Source organism: Sinocyclocheilus rhinocerous, unplaced genomic scaffold (genome assembly GCF_001515625.1).
Source record: "Sinocyclocheilus rhinocerous isolate Xijiao unplaced genomic scaffold, SAMN03320098_v1.1 scaffold1234, whole genome shotgun sequence".
NCBI lineage: Eukaryota > Metazoa > Chordata > Actinopteri > Cypriniformes > Cyprinidae > Sinocyclocheilus > Sinocyclocheilus rhinocerous.
Window position 1 is genome coordinate 910,808 of NW_015656153.1, and position 26,076 is coordinate 936,883.

At 37.3% G+C, this 26,076-nt stretch overlaps 1 protein-coding gene and 1 long non-coding RNA gene across 3 annotated transcripts in view; one reads left to right on the forward strand and one right to left on the reverse strand.

The window, feature by feature from the left end:
* Positions 1 to 17,367, reverse strand: part of LOC107719472 (protein GREB1-like) — a 30,360-nt gene extending 12,993 nt beyond the window's left edge. For both annotated transcript variants that reach the window (XM_016526890.1, XM_016526889.1), the window contains exons 1-10: positions 17,173 to 17,367; positions 12,912 to 13,071; positions 12,577 to 12,681; positions 12,261 to 12,437; positions 6,757 to 6,939; positions 5,994 to 6,116; positions 5,706 to 5,837; positions 4,266 to 4,388; positions 1,930 to 2,052; positions 1,186 to 1,371 (exon numbers count right to left, since the gene is read on the reverse strand). In XM_016526890.1, the coding sequence (XP_016382376.1) occupies positions 1,186 to 1,371; positions 1,930 to 2,052; positions 4,266 to 4,388; positions 5,706 to 5,837; positions 5,994 to 6,116; positions 6,757 to 6,939; positions 12,261 to 12,437; positions 12,577 to 12,681; positions 12,912 to 13,068 (1,309 nt within the window). In that variant the 5' untranslated portion in view covers positions 13,069 to 13,071; positions 17,173 to 17,367. The remainder of the gene's footprint in view (positions 1 to 1,185; positions 1,372 to 1,929; positions 2,053 to 4,265; positions 4,389 to 5,705; positions 5,838 to 5,993; positions 6,117 to 6,756; positions 6,940 to 12,260; positions 12,438 to 12,576; positions 12,682 to 12,911; positions 13,072 to 17,172) is intronic.
* A 7-nt stretch (positions 17,368 to 17,374) lies between these two features.
* LOC107719474 (uncharacterized) lies at positions 17,375 to 20,420 on the forward strand. Its single transcript, XR_001637519.1, has 3 exons — positions 17,375 to 17,500; positions 19,128 to 19,336; positions 20,346 to 20,420. It is a non-coding gene; the product is annotated as an uncharacterized LOC107719474 (long non-coding RNA).
* Positions 20,421 to 26,076: the final 5,656 nt, after the last annotated feature.

The window sequence follows — 26,076 nt, forward strand, 5'->3', positions numbered from 1 at the left end:
CAAAATCAAATCAATTTGAGCGCGATTTAATCCTGGATGATTGTAATCACTCTAAGTTTGTCTGCCTTGGGAAAGCTAGCGTGTCTCCGACATAGTGATAACACTCGTTGCCTTCTCTAGTGCAGCTCAACTAGGTCTCGTCCCATTCGTTGATATTTGTGATATCACAAATCCCGGAAAATATGCGTTGTAGTCCAAAACAAGTCGTTCATTGTAGTTTTTGAAAAGTGATTTCTGTTAAATAAAATATCTCTTTGAATTGGACTTTGAGCTTTGTAACTTTGCAGATATTTTTTATGCTCAAACAGCAACATTACAGACTAACTAAAGTTGAAAAAGTATAACAGGACCCCTTTAAATATAGTCTTGGTCTGTGGACTCTCGGGGGGCCTCAAGGGGGTGCTAAGAGGGCCATAAATGTATTTATTTGTATTTTATTTTTTAAATTAATCATGCCGTTTTTTTTAACAGTGTTATGGTTAAAGTGTTAAACTTCAGATTTTAAATATGTTTAATGTGATAATGTTTAACACTGAATTTAAATATTTTTACTGCTTTGCTTTTCTTTCTAAATAAATCATTACATTAATCACAATTACTTTATTATTCTGATTGCTGTAGTTTTTAACTGTAAGCCAGTGATATTTTATTATTATTTATATAATATTATAGAATTTGTTTCATATTGAATTAGCTTTTATTTGTATATTTTCCGTTTTTTTTATTTAGTTTGTTGTATTTTAGTTTTAATAATTTTGAGCATTTTTTCTATTTCTGTTTAGCTTTAATTTATATTTATTTCAGTTTCAGTTTGTCATTTTAGTACATCAAAAAACCTTGCTGCCTTGGCAACTAACTCAAATAAAACAGGACAATTTTTCATCTAATATTTAACAACACTGATGCAAGGAATTAATGTGCATAAAGCAAAGTTTAAAAAGTTAATATTATATAATATTTTAATCAAGTGCTTTTGTTTAAGTGCACTGTGACAAAAGGGCATCTTTATAATATTGTGCTTTATATTTTGCTCAAACAGTACAAACTGATCTTTTTACATTGAAATATAGCTGCCTTTATATTTTAAGAAGGGACTCATCATAATCGAGGTCTCTGGCATCAAAATGTTTACTGTTGGGCTTAAACAGACTGTGTGGAAGGTGCATGAAATACTATTGTTCTCACCAAGCTGCACTAGATAGTAGACAGTCAGCAGGATGAGCATCTCTGTGGAGATGGGCTGCATAGGAGAGGTGCCGTACTGCTCGTAGACTCGTGGGAGGTTCTGGGAATTGCAATAGCATTTCTGCAGCAGGCCACTCACCAGCACATCCACGAGGTTCCCACACAAATGTGGCAGTGTCCCGTGTCCTACAGACAAAAACACAAACACGGTCTAGCTCAGGGGTAGGCAAGTTCGGTCCTAGAGAGCCGCAGTCCTGCAGAGTTCAGCTCCAACCCTAATCAAACACACCTGAACAAGCTAATCAATGTCTTCAGGATTACTAAGGCTATAGGCAGGTGAGTTTTTTTTTCAGGGTTGGAGCTGAACTCTGCAGGACTGCGGCTCTCTAGGACTGAACTTGCCTAACCCTGGTCTAGCAGAACAGCAGGCCCAAGATAAAGTGGTGGGAACCACTATCGGATACATTTCATGTTTCACGGTAGACAAAACAGATACAACCCACAGAAAACAAAAAATTGTTTACGTGTCTAGGTTGATCCTATATATTTTTTTGTTATTTCTAAAAATCTATAAACATTTTCAATATTTAAAGCACACAACGTGTAATTAATTTTTATTTTGCAATGTAATTTTGTAAATATTCATTACAGAAACTGGCATTATTGTAAATAGAGTCTGAAAAATACATATCTTTGTAGTTGGTGAAAAACAGAAACCAAAACAAAACAATGTTGAGTTTTTACCTTTAAAAATGACCGGTCGTAATCCACAAGTCTGGAGCAGGTGATCAGGCACTGTGACAGACTCCCCAGGAGCAAGGGGCGGCGAGGACCCCATAGACAAACACCCAGATGCCCCACTATCCGCTGAGGACAAACACATCCACACTTACAATATTATAGCTGATATATTAGAAAGTAGCCTAAAAGCAAACACACACACACACACACACACACATTCTTAATAACCGCCGTCCCCAAAAGCAATCACAATACTACATCTCTTAGTTCAGTGATTCCTAACCTGGAGTGCGTCAAAGTTTGCAAGAGGCACACTTACATGTTTTGAGGCTAAAAAAACCTTTAATGCAAAAAACCTTTAATTTCTAGGGATGCTCCAAATGGCTGACCAGTGATCATTTCCTTTGATTAGGACCATCACCTTCAACTCAACCTTGCCAAGACAGAACTGCTTGTGGTTCCATCAAACCCATCGTTTTATCACAATTTCACCATCCAGCTAGGCACATCAATCATAACTCCTTCAAAAACAGCCAGAAACCTTGGAGTTATGACTTTCTCAGACAACATTGCTAAAACTCTCGCATAAAAATCAAAGCATTAATGTTTGCCTACAAAACCACCACTGGCTCTGCACCCCTTTACCTAAATTCATTACTTCAGACTTATGTGCCCTCTAGAAGCTTGTGTTCTGAAAGTGAACGTCGCTTTATTGTGCCATCCCAAAGAGGCACAAAATCACTTTCACAGACTTTTAAATTAACTGTTCCCTCCTGGTGGAATGACCTGCCCAACTCAATCCGAGCAGCGGAGTCCTTAACCATCTTCAAGATTTGGCTAAAAACACATCTCTTCCATCTTTATTTGACCCTCTAATGCTAGCACTCTCTATTCTAATTCTATTCTTTAAAAAAAAAAAAAACTTGTCCCTTTTAGACTTGCACTCTATTAATTTACTAACTGTTTGTTTTCTTACCTAACACTAGCTTTTCTAATCTTTTTGTATTCTATTTGTTTTCATTTTATTATACAATTTACAAAAGCAAAAAAGGCCTCTAACACTAGCTTGCTCTATTCTTTTTCTATTTTATCTATTTTCTTGTTATTTATTATATAATAAAAAATGTAAATGATTCAATACATGGTCAAAAGCTCAAAATAACATGGTTACAAGATGTGTGAAATTCAAACTACTTTTTAAAAATAACTCCTACCATTTGGCAATAACTGTAGCGGCTGTTCACTCTGCAAACATGTGCTGCTTTCCTTCCACTCTTTTCTGAACTATTCCCTCACACAAGCGTGAAAGCTCCAGGTGAAGGATTGCCAGATAAAGCATATCAGAAAGATAAAGCAACCCGATCTGCTCTGGGTAGGAGATAGAATTCTCAAAACAAGCTCCTTAAAATGCAATATAATATGCAGACATGGCAAAACTGTGCCAGAAAAAAAAAATAAATAAAAGAGAAACTAATATGACCAATTTCCTACAAATTAAACTACATTTATTATGAATAATAATGAATAAAATATAAAATATTTATATTAAAACAACAAAACAATAAATTGGCATTGGGTTGTATTTCATATCAATTTGACATTAGCAAATAAGTATGTTGGGCAAAAGGTTGGGAACCACTGTCTTAGATAATACTTTGAAACCATCTTGCTATTATAAGTCCTGATGAGTCACCCATTATTTCTAAATAATGTTGCTTTTTTGAGTGTTTGCTCAGTGTTCTACAGAGAAAATCAGACGAACACTCTGTTCAGGTTTGATGAAAAGCAAACATATTTGTAATTATAAAGGCCTCTTTGGCTGAACGTGTGCTGCGGTCAGATCACATCATATTTTTGGCACTCAGATACAGGGGTGTACATAGCCCTGGCCTGGGGTTTCGGGTTATAACCTCAAATGTTTTTTTTTCTCTAGCCTTAAGCCTTCTAGCCATAAGGCCTCCTAATGCTGCATAATGTATTATATCATATCTATATCAGCACTAATTGCTAATTTAATGAAAGAAAAAAAATCTAATAGGCTTCCTACATCATTATAACAAAAACTATATAATATCTAACAGTATCCCTGGTGAATAATATGCTGAAAATGTAGAAGCCAAAATACTGTGTCTGAATGAAACCCAAATATTGCTGTTCACTGATCTTTTAATATTCTTACAGTGAACTTTAGGAAATATCCCCCCCCAACCCCCACCATGACTCTGGGTTAAGCCTCCAAAGTCCCTAAATCCTACGTGCACCCTTATTAAGAAGGACAGATTCGTTCACAACACAATGAGCACAGTGGTTTGTACGTCAATGGAGATATGAGTGTCTACCTGACTTAGTGCCATTGATTGTGCTGGTGGGAGCAGGTCTGGGGGTGACTTCTGTAGGAGCAGAGGATTCTGGGGACCATCCCTTGTGCCTCTTTTTGGGAGGCCCAGAATTTGCCATGGAGCCTTGAAAAGTAGCACAACTGGTCAATAGGATTAACAGAAAAGTTGCAGAGAATATCCATCCATCCATTCTGTTATATAACATTGTAAAACTTAGACTCTTTACCAAGCTCAACGTTTACCCTGCCAAACTTTTCTTTTTTCTTATGTAATTGTAAATCCAAAAACAATAGAATGTAAATTCACTTTAAAAGCAGGTTTTGGTGTCATAGGAAGTGATTATTATGTTATACATTAACCAGACTGTAAACGTGAGCGCATGTGTCCCTTGATATGCAGCGCATGTGTCCCTTGATATGCAAAGAGAAACAGAAAAGAAGGGGAGATGTGTTAAGTCCTAATGAAAACCAAAGCATCAGGAAGGAAGTCTCACATTTTACAATGCAGACAGAGAGCAGGAGAGAGAAGGGAAGAGACTTTACAGCAGCACTTTATGGAGGTGATAGTCAGAGAGTGCTGAAAGAAAAGAGAGGGATCTTTTATAGCCCCAAATGCTGAATAATGACAGACACCAACAACAAAAGAGGAGGAGGAAAGGGCCTAGACAATACAGCTGCCTCTTTTTAAAGCATTTAAACATTTCAAAAGGGATGCTCTCTTTCACTGGAGGTGTGAAGTCTAGAGGGGGGATTCGTTTAGGGACAGCCCCTGTAAAATTGAGGTTTCCTTTATCTCTGATCCAAGCTTGAAATATAAACACTGAGTGAATAGTAGGCACTTTCGCACCGGAAGAACCTTTTCATAGTTCCTAGAACTCTTGGCTGAAGTTCCCGCTTTTTGGCGTGTTCGCACCGCAGGAACTAGAAATGGTTTTAGTTCTAGGAATTCCAGTTGGGGGAACTAATTTAGCTCCTAATTCAGAGTAGGGTCTAAAACTAGTTCTATTGGAACTAGTACCCAGTGACATAAGTGTACGCTGATTGTCCAAACGTGCACGAAACACCGGCTATCCATCATTTTTAAAAAGTCATGTAAAAATATTTACTCCACGAACATGGAAAACCATGTTTACCTGTTCGTAAACGGAGATTTAGTCAGATTTTCATGCTCCTTCAATTGCATAAATTGTGCGTTTACATTTAATCTCCGTTATTACGAAACCCATGACACACAGCAAAAACAGCTCTGAACATGGCGTCCTCCATTCACCAGTTGTTGATGTTTGTAAATGCCACGAATAAAAACGTTGTGGCAGGCAGCTTCAGGGTTCCTGGAAAATGGCCCAAGGAAGAAATTGGTTCTCTGGGAACGACCCTGCTGGCTAGTTCCTAGAACTACGCGGTGCGAAAGCTCCTAGTGACTGCTGGAGGGCAGGATTACCTATTACTGTGGGCCTTCCAGGACCATTGGCCACTATTCCAGGCTGTGCTGGAGGCTGCTGGGGTCCAGGAACATGACTGCCATTGGTTAAGGGAGGGGAACCCTCAGATATATGGAGATGGGTGTTTAGATCTGTGTGATGTGGACAGGAAACTCATATCAGTTTAAATACAAAAGAGATTCTATACTTGAAAAAAAGTGAATAATCATCGGACATTCTGAATTTAATAACAAGATAGACGGTTAATGTCTTTGCCACCCATTCTTAACACACTGTGTGTTTCCTACCTGCGTGGTTAATTGTGTTTAAGGCCGCGTGTCCTGAATTGGGAAGCAGGTCAGTGGGTCCATGTCCTGATTGTTCCTCAGGTACAGCAGCTGCATTGCAGACTGCATGTCTCATTCGGCTGTCTGCACATAACATGAGGAAAAAAATCCATAAACCACAGTAAAACAATCCTTAGCATAAACACTGAACACTTAATAGTCTGCTATTTTTGCCTGGCAAATTAAATAAGCTGAAAAAAATAGACTGACATTAAAGAATATCACACTTGGGAGCCACATTACACCAGATGATATAATAACTATCAAGATAAGTTGAACAATATTAGTTAATTAAAAACATATGCTGCAGTTATGTCGCCTTTCACTTTAAATGCTCACTTTAAGTGGATTCTGACTTGGCTGTTATTTTGATTGTTCATCATTTGGAAGCATTTTCTTTTGTGGAGCATGTAATGCTCTCTAAATATGAGCATACACTGCCAAAGCTCTTCCACCTAATGTTGACACGTCTCCATGGTAGCAGTGAGCTAAAGTAAGTGTGCTGGCCATCTGGACTGTCAGTCTAAGAAGGCAAGAACTGCTGAATGGGTCAGGCTGACCCAGGATGCTGAACAGGGTCAAGTTAACCTTCCTGTTAGTCGCTAGTTGTCAATATTCCACCACCGAAGCATTACTGATGCTATACGCTTGTAAAGTAGGATGTCCATTCGCATGAAATGTAGAATGGTATCTTTATTGACTAAAAATTCCTGTGCGATCTTACCTATTCCTTTCCAGCAGATTGGTGGTCCCTTGACCAGAATGCCCTGTGCATTTCTGAGCAGGTGGTACTTTAAGTGCTTCTGCTTCTTAGGCTGTGTGGTGAGCTTCAGGTTGATGTGATTGGCAAACTCAGTGAAGTAGCGGAAGCCCTTCTCTCCGCAGCCCATGCAGTTCCCTGAGAAACCTACAACAGACAAGACTGTGAATATCTGCTTTCTTTTATGTATGTCTTTGAGTGCCCAGATGTTGTCTACATTCCTTGAAGACCAAGAACAGTTATCTAAAATAGAAACATAGTACAGACAGTAACCAGCTGAGCGCTCTGTTTCCATAGCCACAAGCCATCACCAGGGGGCGAGGGTGCTGAGCGGAGTTGTGGTCCATAGAAACCCAAATTAAAGAGCTTAAAATGTCTCTCTGACAAATGAAAATGTGGTCCCACGAGGTTAGGGTACCCTGACCCAGGAACTGGCTCTGTGCTTAGGGCTTTCCCATTTCTACCTCTCTCTCTAGATCTCTTGCTCTTTTTTGTTGCCAGAGGCTGTTGCAATACACCTTATGCACCAGAGAATCAAGCCCGGAGCTATCTTTAGAATGTTGTCTTTGAACTTCTGTTTCTGCAGTAGCTCTGTATATTTCTATGGCATTGCTGCCAAAAGAGGTTTTCGCACCGCGTAGTTCTAGGAACTAGCCAGCATGTTCATTCCTAGAGAACCAATTTCTCCCTCGCGCCATTTTCCTGGTTGCATTCGGCAGCAGGAACTCTGAAGCGCCCGACAGCGACGTCTTTATGCATGGCATTAACAAACGTCAACAACCGGTGAATGGAGGACATAGTGATCGGATCGGTTTTTGTTGTGTGTCGTGGGTTTCGTATTCGTAATAACAGAGATGGAATGTAAACGCACAATTTACGCGATTGAAAGAGCATGAAAATCTGACTAAATCTCCTATGACAACTTGTACTGTTATCATCGAGGCTGAGAAAAGAACACAACGCAACAGACAACAGGTAAATGCCGTTATCGCTGTTTTCCACATTTGTGGAGAAAATATTTTTACATGGCTTGTGAACGTGAAAATACCCCAACATCTACAACTATTTGTGTTCTTAAACGCTCGTCTTTTGGGTCGACAGCTTATAAAAACTTAGTTCTGGGTTTTTTAGCTTGTTTACTGTACACCTTGTCACATACAGTGGGGAAAATATTTATTTGATCCCCTGCTGATTTTGTAAGTTTGCCCACTTAAAAAGAAATGAAGGGTCTGTAATTTTTATGGTAGGTTTATTTTAACGGATAGAAACAGAATATCAACCAAAAAATAACACATTAAATAAAGGTAAGAAATTGATTTGCATTTCAGTGAGTGAAATAAGTATTTGATCCCCTACGAACCAGCAAGAATTCTGGCTCCCACAGATTGGTTATTTGCCCATGTGGAACACAGATTAGTCCTGTCACATTAAGAAGTTACTCCTAATGTCAGCTCGCTAGGTGTATAAAAGACACCTGTCCACACAATCTGTATCTTCCATTCCAACCTCTCCCACCACCATGGGCAAGACCAAAGAGCTGTCAAAGGATGTCAGAGACAAGATTGTAGATCTGCACAAGGCTGGAATGGGCTACAAGACCATCAGAAAGAAGTTTGGTGAGAAGGAGACAACTGTTGGTGCGATTATTCAGAAATTGAAGAAATACAAAACAACCATCGATCGGCCTCGGTCTGGAGCTCTGTGCAAGATCTTGCCTCATGGGGAAAGGATGATCATGAGAAAGGTGAGGGATCAGCCCCGAAGGGTACAGGATGACTTCACCGCATTGAGGGGCAAATGGACAGGACCATGTACTGTAAAATCTTGGACGAGTACCTCCTTCCCTCAGCCAGAACACAGAAGATGGGTCATGGATGGGTCTTCCAGCATGACAATGACCCGAAACATACCGCCAAGGCAACAAAGGAGTGGCTCAAGAAGAAGCACATTAAGGTCATGGAGTGGCCTAGCCAGTCTCCAGACCTCAATCCTATAGAAAATCTGTGGAGGATGCTGAAACGAGTTGCCAAACGACAGCCAAGAAACCTTAAGGATTTAGAGAGGATCTGTAAAGAGGGGTGGATCAAAATCCCTCCTGAGATGTGTGCAAACCTGGTGACCAACTACAAAAAACGTCTTACTTCTGTGCTTGCCAACAAGGTTTTCTGCACCAAGTACTAAGTCATGTTTTGCTTAGGGATCAAATACTTATTTCACTCACTGAAATGCAAATCAATTTCTAACTTTTTTATAATATGTTTTTTCTGGATTTTTTGGTTGGTATTCTGTCTCTATACATTAAAATCAACCTACCATAAAAATTACAGACCCTTCAGTTCTTTGAAAGTGGGCAAACTTACAAAATCAGCAGGGGATCAAATAAATATTTTCCCCACTGTAGGAGCTTATTGACATTGTTCTGTTTTTTATTATAAGTCAAAAATGACAAGGAGGCAGCTTCCCGCTATACAAAGTCAATGGAGAGCGTTGGATTGTTTTACCCCCTGGTGGGCGTGGTTTTCAGATTATGCAGCATGTTGCTCTGTCTCTATACACTGCCTAGAAACCACTTTGAACGATCTAGAAACTGCATAGCAACAAACATATATCAGTCTGTCTGTTCCTCTTTCGATTACTCTGTCTGTCTAGCAAACCAACAACAACACTCTAACAACCACTTAGAACAGGGGTGCCCAATCCTGCTCCTGGCGATCGACTGTCCTGCAAAGTTCAGCTCCAACTCTAATTACACAAACCTGCCTTTAATTTTCAAGTGGTCCTGAAGACCATAATTAGTTGCTTTAGATGTGTTTGATTAGGGTTGGAGCTGAACTTTGCAGGACAGTCAATCGCCAGGAGCAGGATTGGGCACCCCTGACTTAGAACATTGTAACAACTAATGTTGTCATGATACTGGAATTTCTGGAACTTTGATACGATACCTTGAAAAATATTGATATTCGATACCATTTTTGTTATGTGTTCAGTGTGCATTAGGGGATCAAATACTTATTTCACTCACTGAAATGCAAATCAATTTCTAACTTTTTTATAATATGTTTTTTCTGGATTTTTTGGGTGGTATTCTGTCTCTATACATTAAAATCAACCTACCATAAAAATTACAGACCCTTCAGTTCTTTGAAAGTGGGCAAACTTACAAAATCAGCAGGGGATCAAATAAATATTTTCCCCACTGTAGGAGCTTATTGACATTGTTCTGTTTTTTATTATAAGTCAAAAATGACAAGGAGGCAGCTTCCCGCTATACAAAGTCAATGGAGAGCGTTGGATTGTTTTACCCCCTGGTGGGCGTGGTTTTCAGATTATGCAGCATGTTGCTCTGTCTCTATACACTGCCTAGAAACCACTTTGAACGATCTAGAAACTGCATAGCAACAAACATATATCAGTCTGTCTGTTCCTCTTTCGATTACTCTGTCTGTCTAGCAAACCAACAACAACACTCTAACAACCACTTAGAACAGGGGTGCCCAATCCTGCTCCTGGCGATCGACTGTCCTGCAAAGTTCAGCTCCAACTCTAATTAAACACACCTGCCTTTAATTTTCAAGTGGTCCTGAAGACCATAATTAGTTGCTTTAGGTGTGTTTGATTAGGGTTGGAGCTGAACTTTGCAGGACAGTCGATCACCAGGAGCAGGGTTGGGCACCCCTGCACTAGAGCATACACCGTGACAGGAACTACTGCATAACCCACATTATGAAATGATCACATTTACTGAACTATTAACACAATTTAAAAATCTGAAGACAGTAGTATGACAATATTATTCTACTTTTTAAAATATAGAGCAACTGATTTTGTTTGTATGATCGTACCTGCTAACCATTTCAAATGTCCTTGTTCTCAGAATTTGGTCACTTCGTTGGGAATGCAATGGTATAGTCCAGTTATAAAGCAGCTGTTAGAAAAATACTAGAATTTGTATTGTGAATGTATAGGACAATCTCTTTTAATCTTTTAATTTTAATTAGATATATTTTACATACAGCATCCTCAAAAAGTATTTGGATACTTATAAGTGACTCCTTAAAATTAATGCCTTTGCATTATATACATTAACATCAAACTATAAGGCATTTAAATAATTTTTCATTTATATATTATATTATATTATATTATATAAATAATCTACAATACAGTGCCATTCAAAAGTTCGTGGTCATTAATTTTTTTATTTTTAAGTATTTATGTACTTTCTACTCATCAAAGAATCCTGATAAAATGTATTACAGCTTCTACAAAAATATATAAGTAGCACAATTGTTTTCAGCATAAGAGATAAGATAATTTTTTGATACAATAAGAAATTATAACAATAAGAAATGCTTCTTGATCACAAAATCGGCATATTAAAATGATTTCTGAAGGATCATGTGATGCTGAAGACTAGAGTAATGGCTGCTGAAATTTCAGCTTTGCCATCACTGCAATAAGCTGTAACAATATTTCACAATATTACTGTTTTTACTGTAATTTTGATTAAATTAAATGTAGTCTTGGCCAGCATAAGAGATTTTTCAAAAACATAGACTGTCCTGCAAAGTTCAGCTCCAACTCTAATTACACACACCTGCCTTTAATTTTCATAATTAGTTGCTTTAGGTGTGTTTGATTAGGGTTGGAGCTGAACTTTGCAGGACAGTCAATCGCCAGGAGCAGGATTGGGCACCCCTGACTTAGAACATTGTAACAACTAATGTTGTCATGATACTGGAATTTCTGGAACTTTGATACGATACCTTGAAAAATATTGATATTCGATACCATTTTTGTTATGTGTTCAGTGTGCATTTGCAGTGTGCATGAACTGGCTGTCAGAGAGATTGCGGCAGATATCAGTGTATCGATACTGCGAATAAAGAGTACTGAAACTGTTTTAGATGTTCCAGTATCATTAAGTAATGAAAAATCGATATTGTCAACAACACTAGTAACAACTATTTAGTAACCGCCCAGAACAACCCACCAACCACCTACTGTCTGTCTATCTAGTAACTCTGTCTAGCAACTACCTAGAACACCTTAACAACCATCTAGCAATGCCTTAGCAACCACCTCGAACACTCTATAAAACCACCTAAAACAAGCTAACACCCCTCTAGATATGCATTTGTAACTGCCTAGAACACCCTATTAACCACCTAGCAGCTATGCAGAATACCCTAGCAACTGCCTGGCAACAATCTAGCAATGCCATGTCTATGTGTTTTTTCTCTAACTGTCTTTCTATCAAGCTGCTTATATGAGGGTCATAGAAACCCAAATTATAGACCCACAAATGAACCCTCTGACTAATGGAAATGTGGTCTCTCGAGGTTGGGGTACCCTGACCCAAATCAGAGCTTTGCCATTTTATACCTCTCTTTCTCAGTCTGGCTCTTTTTTTTTTTTTGCAATGCAGGGAATTAAAATACTGGTGCATCAGGTTCAGTGTGTCTTACCTAAAAGTGCATTACGTCCACATTCATCGGGGAGAAAGCGCAGGTCCACCGCACACACCAGAATGTGATCAGGCACGCTGGGAGATTTCGCTCCGACGAGTAGAAACCCAGGAGGGACTTCCAAAGACTCGGTGGCCATGGATGAGAGCCGAAGGTCTTTGCCCGCCTGACAGAACCCTGAAATGCACAAGTTTGTATCAGGGCACAGTGACTTTATGACCGTATATGAATCACATAGTCTGGCTATAAATGTACTGACTTGCAGCTAAAATAGTCAATATTTATCTGTTGTTACATATGACTCATCTGATCTCACCATCTGTAGTACAGGATCCGTCTGGTGGAGGCTTCATCTGATATGGGATCGGAGGGCTGTTTGAATCTGAGCCATCCTCTTCATCGTCATCGTCATCCCCTCGACCTGTAAATAATTATTTAAAAAAACATAAAATAATAATAATAATAATAATAATATAGGCCTATTAAAATAAATAATAAAATAAATATAAATAAAAATTTAAACATGGAAGAGCTTGCATGACTTGATGCTGTCACCACATGTCTGGTTAGGGGACATATAAGATACTTAAAATAAAAAAAGTCATTCATTACAGAAGGTGTGATACCACAGAAGGCACAGTAAAAGCTCACCATCATGAGAATAAGACCTTTGCTCTGCTTCCAGGTACAGCTGAGAGAACACTGGTCTGGGCACCACTGTGTTGGAGCGCAGTGACGCCTCTATGGAGTTGTGCAGCACCTCCTCAAACCGTGTGCTCTGAAGGTGTCCTGTATATGAATTCCCCATGACCTTTAATAGAATGAAGATAATTTGTTATGAAAAATTAAAAAGGACATGTGAATTAGCCAAATTAAAATGGCTAATTCACAAATGTTCTTCTCATTTACTTAATATAAACAAATAAGTAATGTTTTGCACTGTATGTAAGCATTCTCTATTAAAAGTGTTTATAAAGTTTATAGATGTCAAAGATACATTATTTCTGTAAAATTTAATTACACAAATTAAATGTATAGTAAATGGTCATTTTTGAAAGAAAATAAGGAATATATTTGTCTGATACTTATAATATTGTTAATAAAAAATGGTTTTTATTAAAAAAAACATAAAGGTTAATTAATCATATTTCATTGTGTGACCAATGGAAAGAAAAACAGGAATCATACTGTACATTAACAAGATAAATTATTATTATTACTATTACTTGCGTAGTAGAGCTTATTTGAGGACGCGATTTTGACTGCACACAAACATACCACTCTGACTGTGGAGCCTGAAGTCAGCTCATATAAGCTGATTTGATGTCAGTGACTCATCAGACAATCAACCTCTCTCTCCGTGGTCAGTAAATATGATTACCACAGAACAAGACCGAGCTCAAATCATTTACAAGAGTTTCCAGTTTCCCCAGAGGAAGAAAAAATAGAGGATTTTTGTAGGGTGTCCAATTTGCAACTTCATAAAGTCACCATGATCCAATGTCAGGGCGTCCTGACCCAGACTGAGAGAGAGAGAGAGAGAGAGAGAGAGAGAGAGCGAGAGAGCGAGAGAACGAGAGAGCGAGAGAGCAAACGAGAATGACCTACCTCTATCAATAAACAAAGTTAGAAACTGGAAAAGGCTGCACTCACAGGATGAATAATGCCTTTTATAGATTTACTCTTGTCATCAGAACGTTGTGTGAGGAACAAACTGGAAGAAGTTACGGTAAATCAAGACATATGCCGTCATTATTATTTTAAGTTGATTCAGTTCACAAAACTTGTTTGAAAGACTGATCTGGGATGCGTTTCCCAGAAGCATTTTAAGCCAAAGTAGATCATAGAGACAGTTGGTGCTAATGATTTATACAATCTACTAAAGGTGTAGTCACATTAGTGAAATTTCATCAAAATTTTGCAGGTAAAAAAAAGCCACTGTCAATAGTGTAGTGATGCATGAAGCAGCATCGCTCAAATAGAAGTCACTTTCAAACTAAACAGCTGTTTGTCAACCAGGCAAAATTTGTGTGACCAACTTACTAACAAAATCTGAATGGGGAACTTTTTCATCCATATGCGAAACTCACAGATGTGTGCTGTCAAACGATTAATCGCATCCAAAATAAAAAAATTTGTTTACATAATATATGTGTGTGTACTGTGTATATTTATTATGTATATATAAATACACACACAGTATATATTTAAATAGGCTATACATGATAAATATACACAGCACACACACATATATTACGTAAACAAAAACGTTTATTTTGGATGTGATTAATTGCGATTAATCGTTTGACAGCACTAGTTTCTACAGAATCGACTGGATTTTCGCAGAGCAATGGTAAATGTGATTCACTATGAGCTCAGTTCACAGATTTGATTTAATCACAATGGTTAACAGCTCACAGGAAGAGATTATCAGTAAATAATAAGTTGGATTAGTTGGCTTTGGTCCCGATACATTGCAACTGCATGGAAAAGGACAACCAGCAAAGTCTTCACAATATGTTTTTGTGTTCCAATAAAGAAAGAAATTCTTACAGGTTTGGAACAGCACGAGTGAAGACAGAATTTCCAAATTTGGAAGAACTATTCCTTTAACGTCTGCTTTTATTTTATATGTAGGTATAGAACACCCAATCGTGTGAATGGCAGCACACTGAAGCCACTAATGAAAAAAGCTCTAGGGCAGAAAAAAGCCCCTTGGACATAATCCCCTCGCTTTTAAATGCTCTCTGCCATATGTTCCTTCTCTCAGCCCCAACACTCGTCCCACACACTGGGAATTCACAACACGGTAACACCCTAAAACAATGAAGAAGACCAGCAACATGTCATATAAACATCAACCATTACCACTAATAAAACTTTTATAACAAGAAAGTGAAATTCACGCACTCTCATAATATTGCTAACCAGAATCTCTGGGGTCTCATGGCAAAACGCCAACCTTTTTTGATTTGTTTGGGCATTTTGAGCTAGTCAGGAGCCCTGCCATGACCAAAAAACATTAGCATTTTGTGCTGAGGGGGAGAATAGGCAGTTAAATAAACAAATGCTAACGCAGACAGGCTCTGCAGATAGTCAAGGAGATAAAAGAGCAAGACGTGATAGCAGCAAGGACGTTCAACAGCCCCATCCTCCCAGACAGAGCTTCCTTACAGGGAGGTGATGAGGTCTTTCATCTTTCCCGGACTCCCCCCCGGGATAACATCACCCAACTATTGTGTCTCCGTTTATGGCCTTCTCTCTTACAGACAATCCCATCTCTCTCTCTGTCTGTCTGTCTGACTTACCTACACATCTTTCTGACACTCTTTACACACACTACACTTCAAATAATGAAGAATTAGCTAGAAAATATCACAACTGTGACACATTTGTCCCCTCAATTTTACGTCACATTGGCCCACCAAATGCCAATAGGGTTACTGACCTAACAAAAGCCAACCACTGGACATCAAAAAGTGACTTTTTGATAAAGATTTCTATTTAAAATAAATGCTTTTCTATACATCAAAGAATCCTGAAAACACTGTATCACAGTTTTACAGAAATATTAAGCAGCACAACTGTTTTTAATATTGATAATAATGATAATGTTTCTTGAGCACCAAATCAGCATATTGGAATGATTTCTGAAGGATCATGTGACACTAAAGACTAGGGAAAATTCAGCTTTGCCATCACAGGAATAAATTACAATTTAAAATATATTAAAACACAAAGCCGTTATTTTGTAGTTTTTACTACAATATTACTATTACTGTACACAATATTATTTTGATCAAATAAATGCAGTCTTGGTGAGCATAAAGGACTTCTTTCAAATGCTAATTAAAAAAAATATTACTGACACCAAACTTTTGAATGGTAGTGTATAAATAATATATCATTTTATCTACTATTTTCACTGTGGTATTTTGCAGAAAATATTCCTACCATTTAATTTTTTTCTTAAAGGTATAAAATTTCCCTTTTTAACAATCACAAAGTCTTATTCAGAAAATTGCAGTTCAACTAGGTGAAGAGATACACATAAAAATCACAGTGGTGCAAACCACATTACAGACATTTGGACAGACTCTCTCTATAAATGGGCATCTGAAGATATGAAACAAAGAAAGCGCAACTTTCACTACTTTTTCCTTCTCTAAAGAAGATGGAAGAAGGGGGTGGATGGCTTTAAATACTTTTAGCCTTGGGAGGTGTATGTGTAAGTGGGGGCTGGGGTCATTCCACGCTCCACACATACAATAAAACCAAGCAGATGACCAGTAGAAGAGCTGGAAACGGAGAGAGGAAACTTATTGAACGTTATTGTTGAGCAGGGAGTGGGTGACACAGCAGGTCTCTGCTTCGCCTCTGCCCACTGCCTCTCTCTACTGGCACACACACACACACACACACACACACACACACACTTCTACGTGAAGCCCGCTGCATAGCAACAGGCCAAAGGTCAGGGCTGGCAAACAATGTTTGGGCAGTGCTTTGATGTGCTCAGGCATGGTCCAGCCAGAGGCTCAATGGACACAAAGAGGCTGAGAAGGGCAGTCAGATAGCACTTCTCCATCACCAAAAGTGGTAAAACAATGTAGTTGTTTTCTCTTTGCATTTCATAAGTATTAATTTAAATGATCGAGATGTTGACTTTCAATTATTTCATTTCTCAATCAAAAAGTTACATTAGTTGTAAGTATGAAAGTTGTGTTACAGAGTTTGCTTTTATCGGATAGCCTTTAAAAGTCTTTAAAAATAAATACAGTCATAGTTTTCGTAGGGGGTGTGCTGCGATCAGAGAACATCAGGATGGAAACAGCAGACTTTCCTATATATTTATATTTAATATACTATAGATCAGGTCATGCAATGACACTAAATGCAAGCACGATCTTACCTTTAATTCACTAGAAATGCACTCAGATATTCCTGGGGAAATTGACTGGGATCGGGCTGTTCATGTACATATCTCCGAGATGCGCGATTCAGCTGCCTCGCCTCCGCTGAGCACGAGCACTCAGCCCTGCTGTGAAAATGCCGCTGGCCGTGTGGTGATTTCTTACAGCGAACAGGACACCCCTCCGTCCTGTTGTGATGGAATCGCCCCTTCATCCTCTGCCGTGATGATCTCACCCCTTTATGTCTCTGTAGAGATGGTATCGCCCAACTTCACAGCTTGAGTAGCGTGGTTTGGAAAGGTTTTGAGAGTATATGGAAACTGTCAGGTAAGTTTCTACTTTTTATCATAAGTAATAAATACGCAGTTCACAAATGCGTTGCGTCAGTACTGTTACTGAAGTAAAACCATGGTCCAAATAAAAACAAAATGAGTGACAATACTGTGAAATGTAGTTGTGCTGCGCTTTTCTGGTCTTTTTTAGATAACAATATATCAATATATTTTTTACTTTACATATATAGTGGTCCCAGAGTTTTTCATTAACCTTATAAACAGACACAAGTGTATGAATATGTAATTTATCGAAATATTGACGTGACAGTGGATTGTTATACAAAGCACGTATACAAACATAAGTGCATTCATCAACTCTTTATGGCCATCTGCTGGACAAAGACAGTCACAACACAATTTGTGTTTAGAGCTCTTTTCTTTTCTTTTCTTTTCTACAGTAGCCTAATATTTTCCCAATCCAAACATAGGTCCCTTTGAATAACGGAGACTATAGCATTACCACTTTACAATATAGTTGTTTATTACAATTAGTTAACACATGAGGTAACATGACGTAATATTAAACAGTTTTTTTTACACAATTTATTTTTTAATGTTTTATAAACCATGTAATTATAAATAATTATTCAGTTACAACACAATTTGTGTTTGATTGGCCAATGTTTTCTTTTGTCTTTGTTTTCTTTTATCTTTTCCGAACTTTCAAGCTCCCACTAAATAACTGAGACTACAGAGTAAAATCTGTCTAATTGAAAGATATACATGAAAGAATAATCTGGATTAATCTGGATTGTGAAATTGCTGGTTTAATAATCACATGCTAATATACACACGCAGTGAAATGCACCTCAGCATGTGAAACAACCCTGTAAGAAAATAATTGTACTAAAATGTAATTTTAAGTTGGTTGCCATATAGAATGACAGCATTATTCAAAACAAATTGAGATATGCTGCTTGTCTGCAGATTATTAGATTCTGATCAATTAATCAGGAAGTCAAGTAATCTTCAGGCACATCTCATTCCTGAGAGTTTCATGCATTCTCACATGGGCTGCATTTCTTCCCTTAACGCTGACATGTGAAACATGCAAACCCAGTCCTAAACAATGTGTTGTTTTTGAAATCTCCAAAGAGTTGCTCTAACGTAACCCTTCACAGAATATGGAGGCCTGTATGAAGTTAATGATTTCTCTCATACGTTCCCTCCTTTGCACTCACCCAGTGACAGAATTATTAAATTGACATGAGCATATCACGTAACTGTCAGCCATCGTGTGCTGCCGCCACCAAATGTTCATTTCTCATTTTTCCCCACAAGTCCCCGTCTTTGGCAATCTGTCATCCTGACGGCTTCTTATTCCCCCACTAAGTGCCCACAGGCGAATGTGACGCTCATTGGTGACAAGAGCATTTTAGGTTGTCATGCACTATTGCAGAAGTTCCCGGGGACCCAACTGGTGTATTCATCTTCATCTGCTTGACTTTGCTCTTTCCGCTGTTGTCATAGCTTGGTAAATTAAAGATAGCCCCTCCTTCTCCGTGAAGAGCACTGTCAACAATTTACCCAAATGCACCTCATTAGCTGGTCACGCTGCCACTCAACTGCAGATTTAGGCTTTTAATCCAGGTGAGTTATTGTTACTTTGTCATTAACAGGCACTGGAACCTAATGAGAAAACAAGAGCTGGAGCCTGGCCAAAAAAAGGAGAGCTTGCTGGTGATTCATTGGACCAGACCACACCAGATTCCCCCACCCCAATGGGAGATAATAAGGCCATTTATATGGGTGTCAGTGGACAGGAAGCATGACCATATCTGGATTCTGAAGGGCAGACAATCAAGTCTTCAGAAGAAAATGTTGTAAGGTGAAAGCTGTTTTTTCCCCCTCCAAATAATACTTCCAGCTTTTAATGTTTTGTCAACACTGTACAACACTTTTCCCCCCAAAATGACTAAATGTTGCCAACTGTCTAAACTGGCAACACTTTATAATAAGGTTTAAATAAATAAAGTCTTTAATGTAAATGAATAAATATTGTTATGTTTGTTCATGATACATTAATTTAGCATAAAGCATTAAAAATGTACTAGTATATGTAAAATTAAAATTTGAAAATTAAAATGAAAATTTTTAGGAACTAAAAATGAACAACAATTTTACAGCATTTATTTATTATTTAATTATTACATTATTATTAAGTTAATGTAAAATAATAAATATCGTTAATTCATGCTTGTTCATAATGCATTAATTTTCATTTATATAACTTGAAATGTTAAAAATATACAATGTGTAAAATTAGCATTAATTAATGCATTATGTATCAGGAACTTAAAATGAAAAATTTTTGCAGCATGTGTTAATCTAGCTTAATGTAACTTATTAAATATGAATACATATTGTTCATTCATGTTTGTTCATAATGCATTAATTTTAAATCATACAACTTGAAATGTTAAAAATGTTTTTGTATAATGTAAAATAACATTAACCAAGACTAATAAATGCTAGTTATCATAAAGTAATGCATTAAATATGATTGAAAACTTAATGCTAATGTTAAATATATACTAGGATGTGTTAAAATTAGGACCAGTTAAAGCATTAGGTATCATGAACTAAGAATGAACAACAATTTGAATTGCTTATTAATCTAGGTTAATGTAAATTAATAAATACAGTTAATTCACATTTGTTCGTAATATAGGCTAATTTTAATTCATACAACTTGAAATATTTTAAATGTAAAATTACCAATAACCCAGACTGATGAATGCTAGTTATTATAAAGTAATGCATTAATGATATCTCTAAATTCGATAAGGATTGTCTTTTAAAGTGCAAACACTCATATATCTCTATTCCTTTTCTAGAAACCACACAGACTTTTATAGTGATGAATGCTGTCTGGTGGGATGCTATCCCTTTAAACGTCTGCCGACGGGACAGGTATTTCTAATTTGCGCACAGTGATTACCAAAGTCATTTGAATGAATATCATTGCGATTTTGCAAGCTGTAAAGCATATCATTAGAATTAGGCTTTTACACACTATCCTAACTAGGGATGCGTTCAGCAAAGCCTTTACAAAGTCGTTAAATCCATTTAAAAAGAGCCTTACTTGAGAAGCAATAAAATTGTAAATTATTTTATTACCAAAAGAGTATTTAACAAGTAGCTGATTAAATGCCAAAGGCAGGTTATCTAAGTTTAACCTTCAGAAGAGAAAATGATCAGAGTCTGCCCCTGGCATTGTTGGATAGAAATATCATCCCCTATTATCCCGCCACACCTGAAGTTGCAAATGGCCTTTTGTGGGAGGCAGGGAGGAAAATGATGTGATTCAATTAATGACCGTCTTTATGTGAGAGGGGAAGTGCGGCACATTGTATAGGATAGTATGGAGTGTACTGAATACTAACGGAATCATCTTTAAGATGGATAGCATTTGTATAATATAAGAATAAATGATGATGATGACCTCATATACCTGTGCTTATGTGTCGTCAAGAACGTCACAAAACTAATTTCCTTTTTTTATAAAAAATGAATTGAGTGAGTAAAACTATAAAGAGGAAACATAAAATGCTTCTCATTATTCATAAATTATGATAGTAAATAATTAAATTATGATAATACTATAAAATATTGTATATATTAACCCATAATTCTACCTGTTTTTGAGTATATATGCATGATAAATACAAAATATTTTACAACAAAGTTGCTCATAATGGCCCTCACGGTTAATTAAAAAGTGTCCTGTGCTTATCTGCATACAAAATACATTTAAACTGTGAAAAATGGAAAATAAACACACAGTCATCTATGAAATATGGCTCATACCATGCTGACCATTCATAATTATTCTTTTAATTATCTGACATATAATTTGAGTGCTGTGGCTTCTCGGGGTTGCAGATATTAGGCTGTAAATATTAATGGACGGAGGCAATTCACTCACAAGAGGGTTGCAGAAGTAATGAACAATGTGACAGCTGAGTCTTAATTAAGCAGGAAACACCAAGACCAGATCAGGTCTGGACCACCAGAGAGAAACGTTCAATAACACTGTCTAATCATGCTCTTACCAGTTTGTACTTGCTCATTCATTTATTTCAAATATGGTAATTAATTTAAATGAATAACATTGATGAATTGATCCAACAAACCTAATGATCGGGTACATTGTGATTATAAATAATGCATTTTCATGACTTTTGGGATTCCTTGTTAAAGCAACAAAATGCACATTTACAGTCCTACAATGGGTAATGTTGTGTATAAAGAATATTATATCTAAATATCAAAATATTAATATTGTTGTTATAAATCCACTTAATTTTAACACTGAGATGTTGTATCCGTAAGCAGTGTGTGTCAGGTGCTCTCAGTGGCTCCTGTGAGGCCACGGGTAGATGATGAAGTATCAAATGTTAGCCGGCCTCTGTGATGAAAGTCTGAAGCAATAAGCTCTAGTAGCTAAAAGGATCTGGTTCAATAGCGATTTACCTCTAAACTGCTTAAGGGTATCTCACAGGTGCCAAGAAGCTTTTTATTTGATACAGTACAGTAGTATTAATTCAGGTTTCTTGTTTTCATTTTTATCTCAATTTATGTCATATGCCGTGAGTCTCCGTGAGTCTCCCTGGGAAAATATTGCCTCAAAGCGCTGTCATATGAAACGAATAACAATCGGTTGTTTGACCTGGCTGTAACAAGGTTAATTATATTTTGCCGTCTCTCTTTTCAATTTTTCAATGAGTGATATGTGAGCTCTTGAATATTTCAAGGTGAGCAGAAACAGAATAATAGCTAGCAGTGTTTTGAAATACTTCATGTCACTGTGATCCGAATGTAATTAGGTCTAGGTTTTTTCCTCAAGCTTTTGGCCTGGACTGTCAGGCACATATTTGATAACACGGTCCACCTATTTTAAGGTTAATCTAAGTTAACTTTTGCCTGCAGAGACACAATTCATTGTATTAAGTGGTCACTGCCACAACAGAATGGAATAATACAGTATGCAAAATAATAGTGGGCCAGAAAGGGGCTGCAGGATGACTAAAAATTGTTCAAATGAATATATTATTATTAATACAATGCATATTGTTATTAATAAAATAGAATAATCTTTAAAAAATAGTAATACAGTTCTATTAGTTTTGTTTCCCAGTTTCTATTTATAAAAAAATATTAAAAACATATATAAAAATAAAACAAATATTAAAAACAAATTTGTTGGACAATGTGCGGCCAAAAAAGGTTGAAAACCACTGCTCTATAAAAATAAACATTAGTATAATGTTTAACAGATTTACATGTGCATTAACTACTGATATGCATTATACATTTTCTAATAATGCCTTCCTTAATGCAAGTTAGCAGTTATTTGTAAGTGTTAGCTTATGTTCTAAAACAAAGAGCAACAATAAACGTCATTTGGTGCACTGTAAGCTATTACAAGTAGCCTACATAGCAGCATTTAGCCTTATTGTCAATGGGTAATTAAAGTCCAAAACGCCATTGGTGTGATGGCTTTAATTGCCCCTTTAAACACAATACATTGTAATTAAGCGCAGGGCGCGCGAGGTGGAGGGTGAAGGTGACAAACGGATGGCAAATGATCTGAGGATACGCGGATTTGATCCACAAGTTTAATAAGATGTCACGCTTGTTCTCCGCCTCGTGAACGTCTGCTAATTTCGGCGCGCGCGAGCATTCTCTGGAGGTGTATCAGCGCGCACGGCCCAGAGCTCCCACACACCTCTTTTTCTTTTCTATTCAGAGAGCAAACAGCTTGCATTGCCCTGCAGGTATCGCAGGCATACGCTTTCACCTTCACTCTTTCTCTCCGGTCACTCCCCAGAAGAGCGCGCGGCAAAGTTTTGCTCCCCTTCTGCCCCCTTTTCCGCGTGTATGCCGCGCGCAGGCAACGGTGCGTGGCCCCGCTCAGCCTTATTAAAAGTGGAAGGCGATATTTCACCCTCAAGAAATATAACAAGATAGACAAGTGAGCAAAGCTAATCCTGGGGATGAAATTAGCAGGCAGAGTCCGGGGCCTGCTGGAGATGATGAACGAGGTTGAACTACCTTACACAGGCGCGCGTCCGCTGGGATAATTACGCCAAGCTCCCGGGCTTGAATCTGTCGGCGGGACTTTTTGATGGCTCTATTTCAATGGGGGCTTGCCTGTGAAATACATAGTAAAAGCTATTAAAATTGAAATTGTTCTAGGGTGGTTTTGGGAGAGCGGGCTATTGACCCTATCAGGCAGTGTTTAATAAGGTGTGCCTTGCGTGGGGATTCTCAGGACGCTCGGCGTGTCTTTGACAGTTTCGCACACACTCACGCTCTCTGTTCCTCACATTCAGCTTTTCAAGTGAGACAAAATTCATGAAGATTAGTATCGATAACTAGACCACTCAACTGACTTAAATTGGATTTTTTTTTTATGAATCTTTGTAAATTTGACTATATTACAATATCTAATGATGTTTCAACTGCATTAGATTTATTAAACATTACTATGTGGTTCTTTTTATAGTTCTGCAATATTGTGTCTTTTAAATGGATATATGAATCCTTAAAAATGTACATAATTATTCAATACATTGTTTTAACAATGATAACAACTTATATGTATATATTGTAAATAAATTTTTATTTGATATATTATTAATATATTTAATATATTATTATTTTATCTAAATATTATCTATTATATTATCTATCTGTTATAATTTTCTATATAAAAATATATTTTTGATATATACTTTTCTATAAAAATTATTTTGTGATAATAAGTGATGCATGTAGCCTATATACCAAACAAATGATTTGTACATCCACTGATTAAAATAGCTGAAAACAGGTTTTGACAGCATATATTATTGACTGTAAGAACATTTATCATGTAGTATTAAAATGTGCTTAATTTGGTAATATCTCAATTAACATTGTTTATTCAGTTCAAAGATCTATTCAACCTGGCTAGGTTACATCAATAAAAGTACATTTTAAGGATCATAAATGGCTGTCTAAGATAAAAACTGCACAGTTTCACTATTGCCGGTGTGTTATGGTTTAAGACCAGGCTGTTTGCATTACTTTACACACTTTTACCCAGTCAAGTGTCTTTAAATGACCAGCCAAGTTAAACGTACAGTGCATGGGACCATGTCGTGATACGTTATCGCTTTACTGATATATACCAGATTCAGAATAACATTACACACATGATCTCTTCTACAAAGGCACACCAAAGACATTATTTATGCAGGTAAACATCAGAGGACTCATTGCAAACATCAAGGAGATGTTTGTGCATACGCTGCAGTTGGGAGGGAGATTTTACTGGAAATAAATGTGAGAATCCTCAGCGCTTGGCTGTGGGTGGAGGTGTTCGGGTGCACATGAGGATAAAGCACAGTAGAGTCGCATCAGGCTTTGACCAATACGCTGACCCGTCTCCAGGGGAACAATGACTTTGAACATTTCTGCACCCTGCCCTGGCACCTTCATTGTACGAGCGATGGCGCCAGCAAACCTATTAATGGGTGCACATGAGGATAAAGCACAGTAGAGTCGCATCAGGCTTTGACCAATACGCTGACCCGTCTCCAGGGGAACAATGACTTTGAACATTTCTGCACCCTGCCCTGGCACCTTCATTGTACGAGTGATGGCGCCAGCAAACCTATTCATCACTTTCCACTAAGTTACCTCCTCTTTGTTTTAGTTCACAAATGTAGGTGGAGGGAAACAAAAACTGAGAAACATACTCACATTTACTGTGCATATACATACACAAATACAAACATTCAAGTTTAGGTGCATCCATAAAGGGAGTTTGAATCTTCATTAGGGTTAGACTATCAGTATACAATTACAAAGCTGAACCACTGAATGACAAATTACAAGATTTGTTTCTTTACATGCTTATGCATTTAATATGCATGGCACATAATTCACTTATATATAAAATACAATATAAGCAAACATATATTGTTCAATGAAAATGAAAGACACTTTGGAAAATCTATTGTTGAATATGACCAGCAGATGGCTCCCCCTACCATGAAATGGTACATTTTTTCCAAAGCACCTTTGCAAAAGATCTCTATGAAATTCAGAAAGAGCAAAAACTGTTGTTTAAGAGGATGATCCCACTCTCTTGTCTTTTTTATAATAATTTATGGAGTCTAGCAAAACTCCTGTCTTTTGTCCTTGGAAAATTAATTAAAGTGAAAATATGCAAGCTTTCACAATGATACACTGCATGTGCCTTGTCCTTCTACTCTTCAAAACACTTTCAAAACCTACTCATTTTGCCTACAATATAAAACTCATGCCTCCATAATTGTGTGAGTGAGAGAACTAATTTTAATTGTTATGTCTAGTTGCTAAAGTTGCATAAATGCTGACACAGAGGCATTTTCATTACATTTTTTTTGTCTGCAGGATTTGTATGCATTTCAAATTCCCTGTTTATTTGAGTTATGACAGGGCAGTCTTTTTGAATTTGACTATTATGTTAAAAAATGTCTTCACATCAAAAATGTAGCATTGTTTTCAGAATGTTTGTGGTTAAAGTCAAGCATT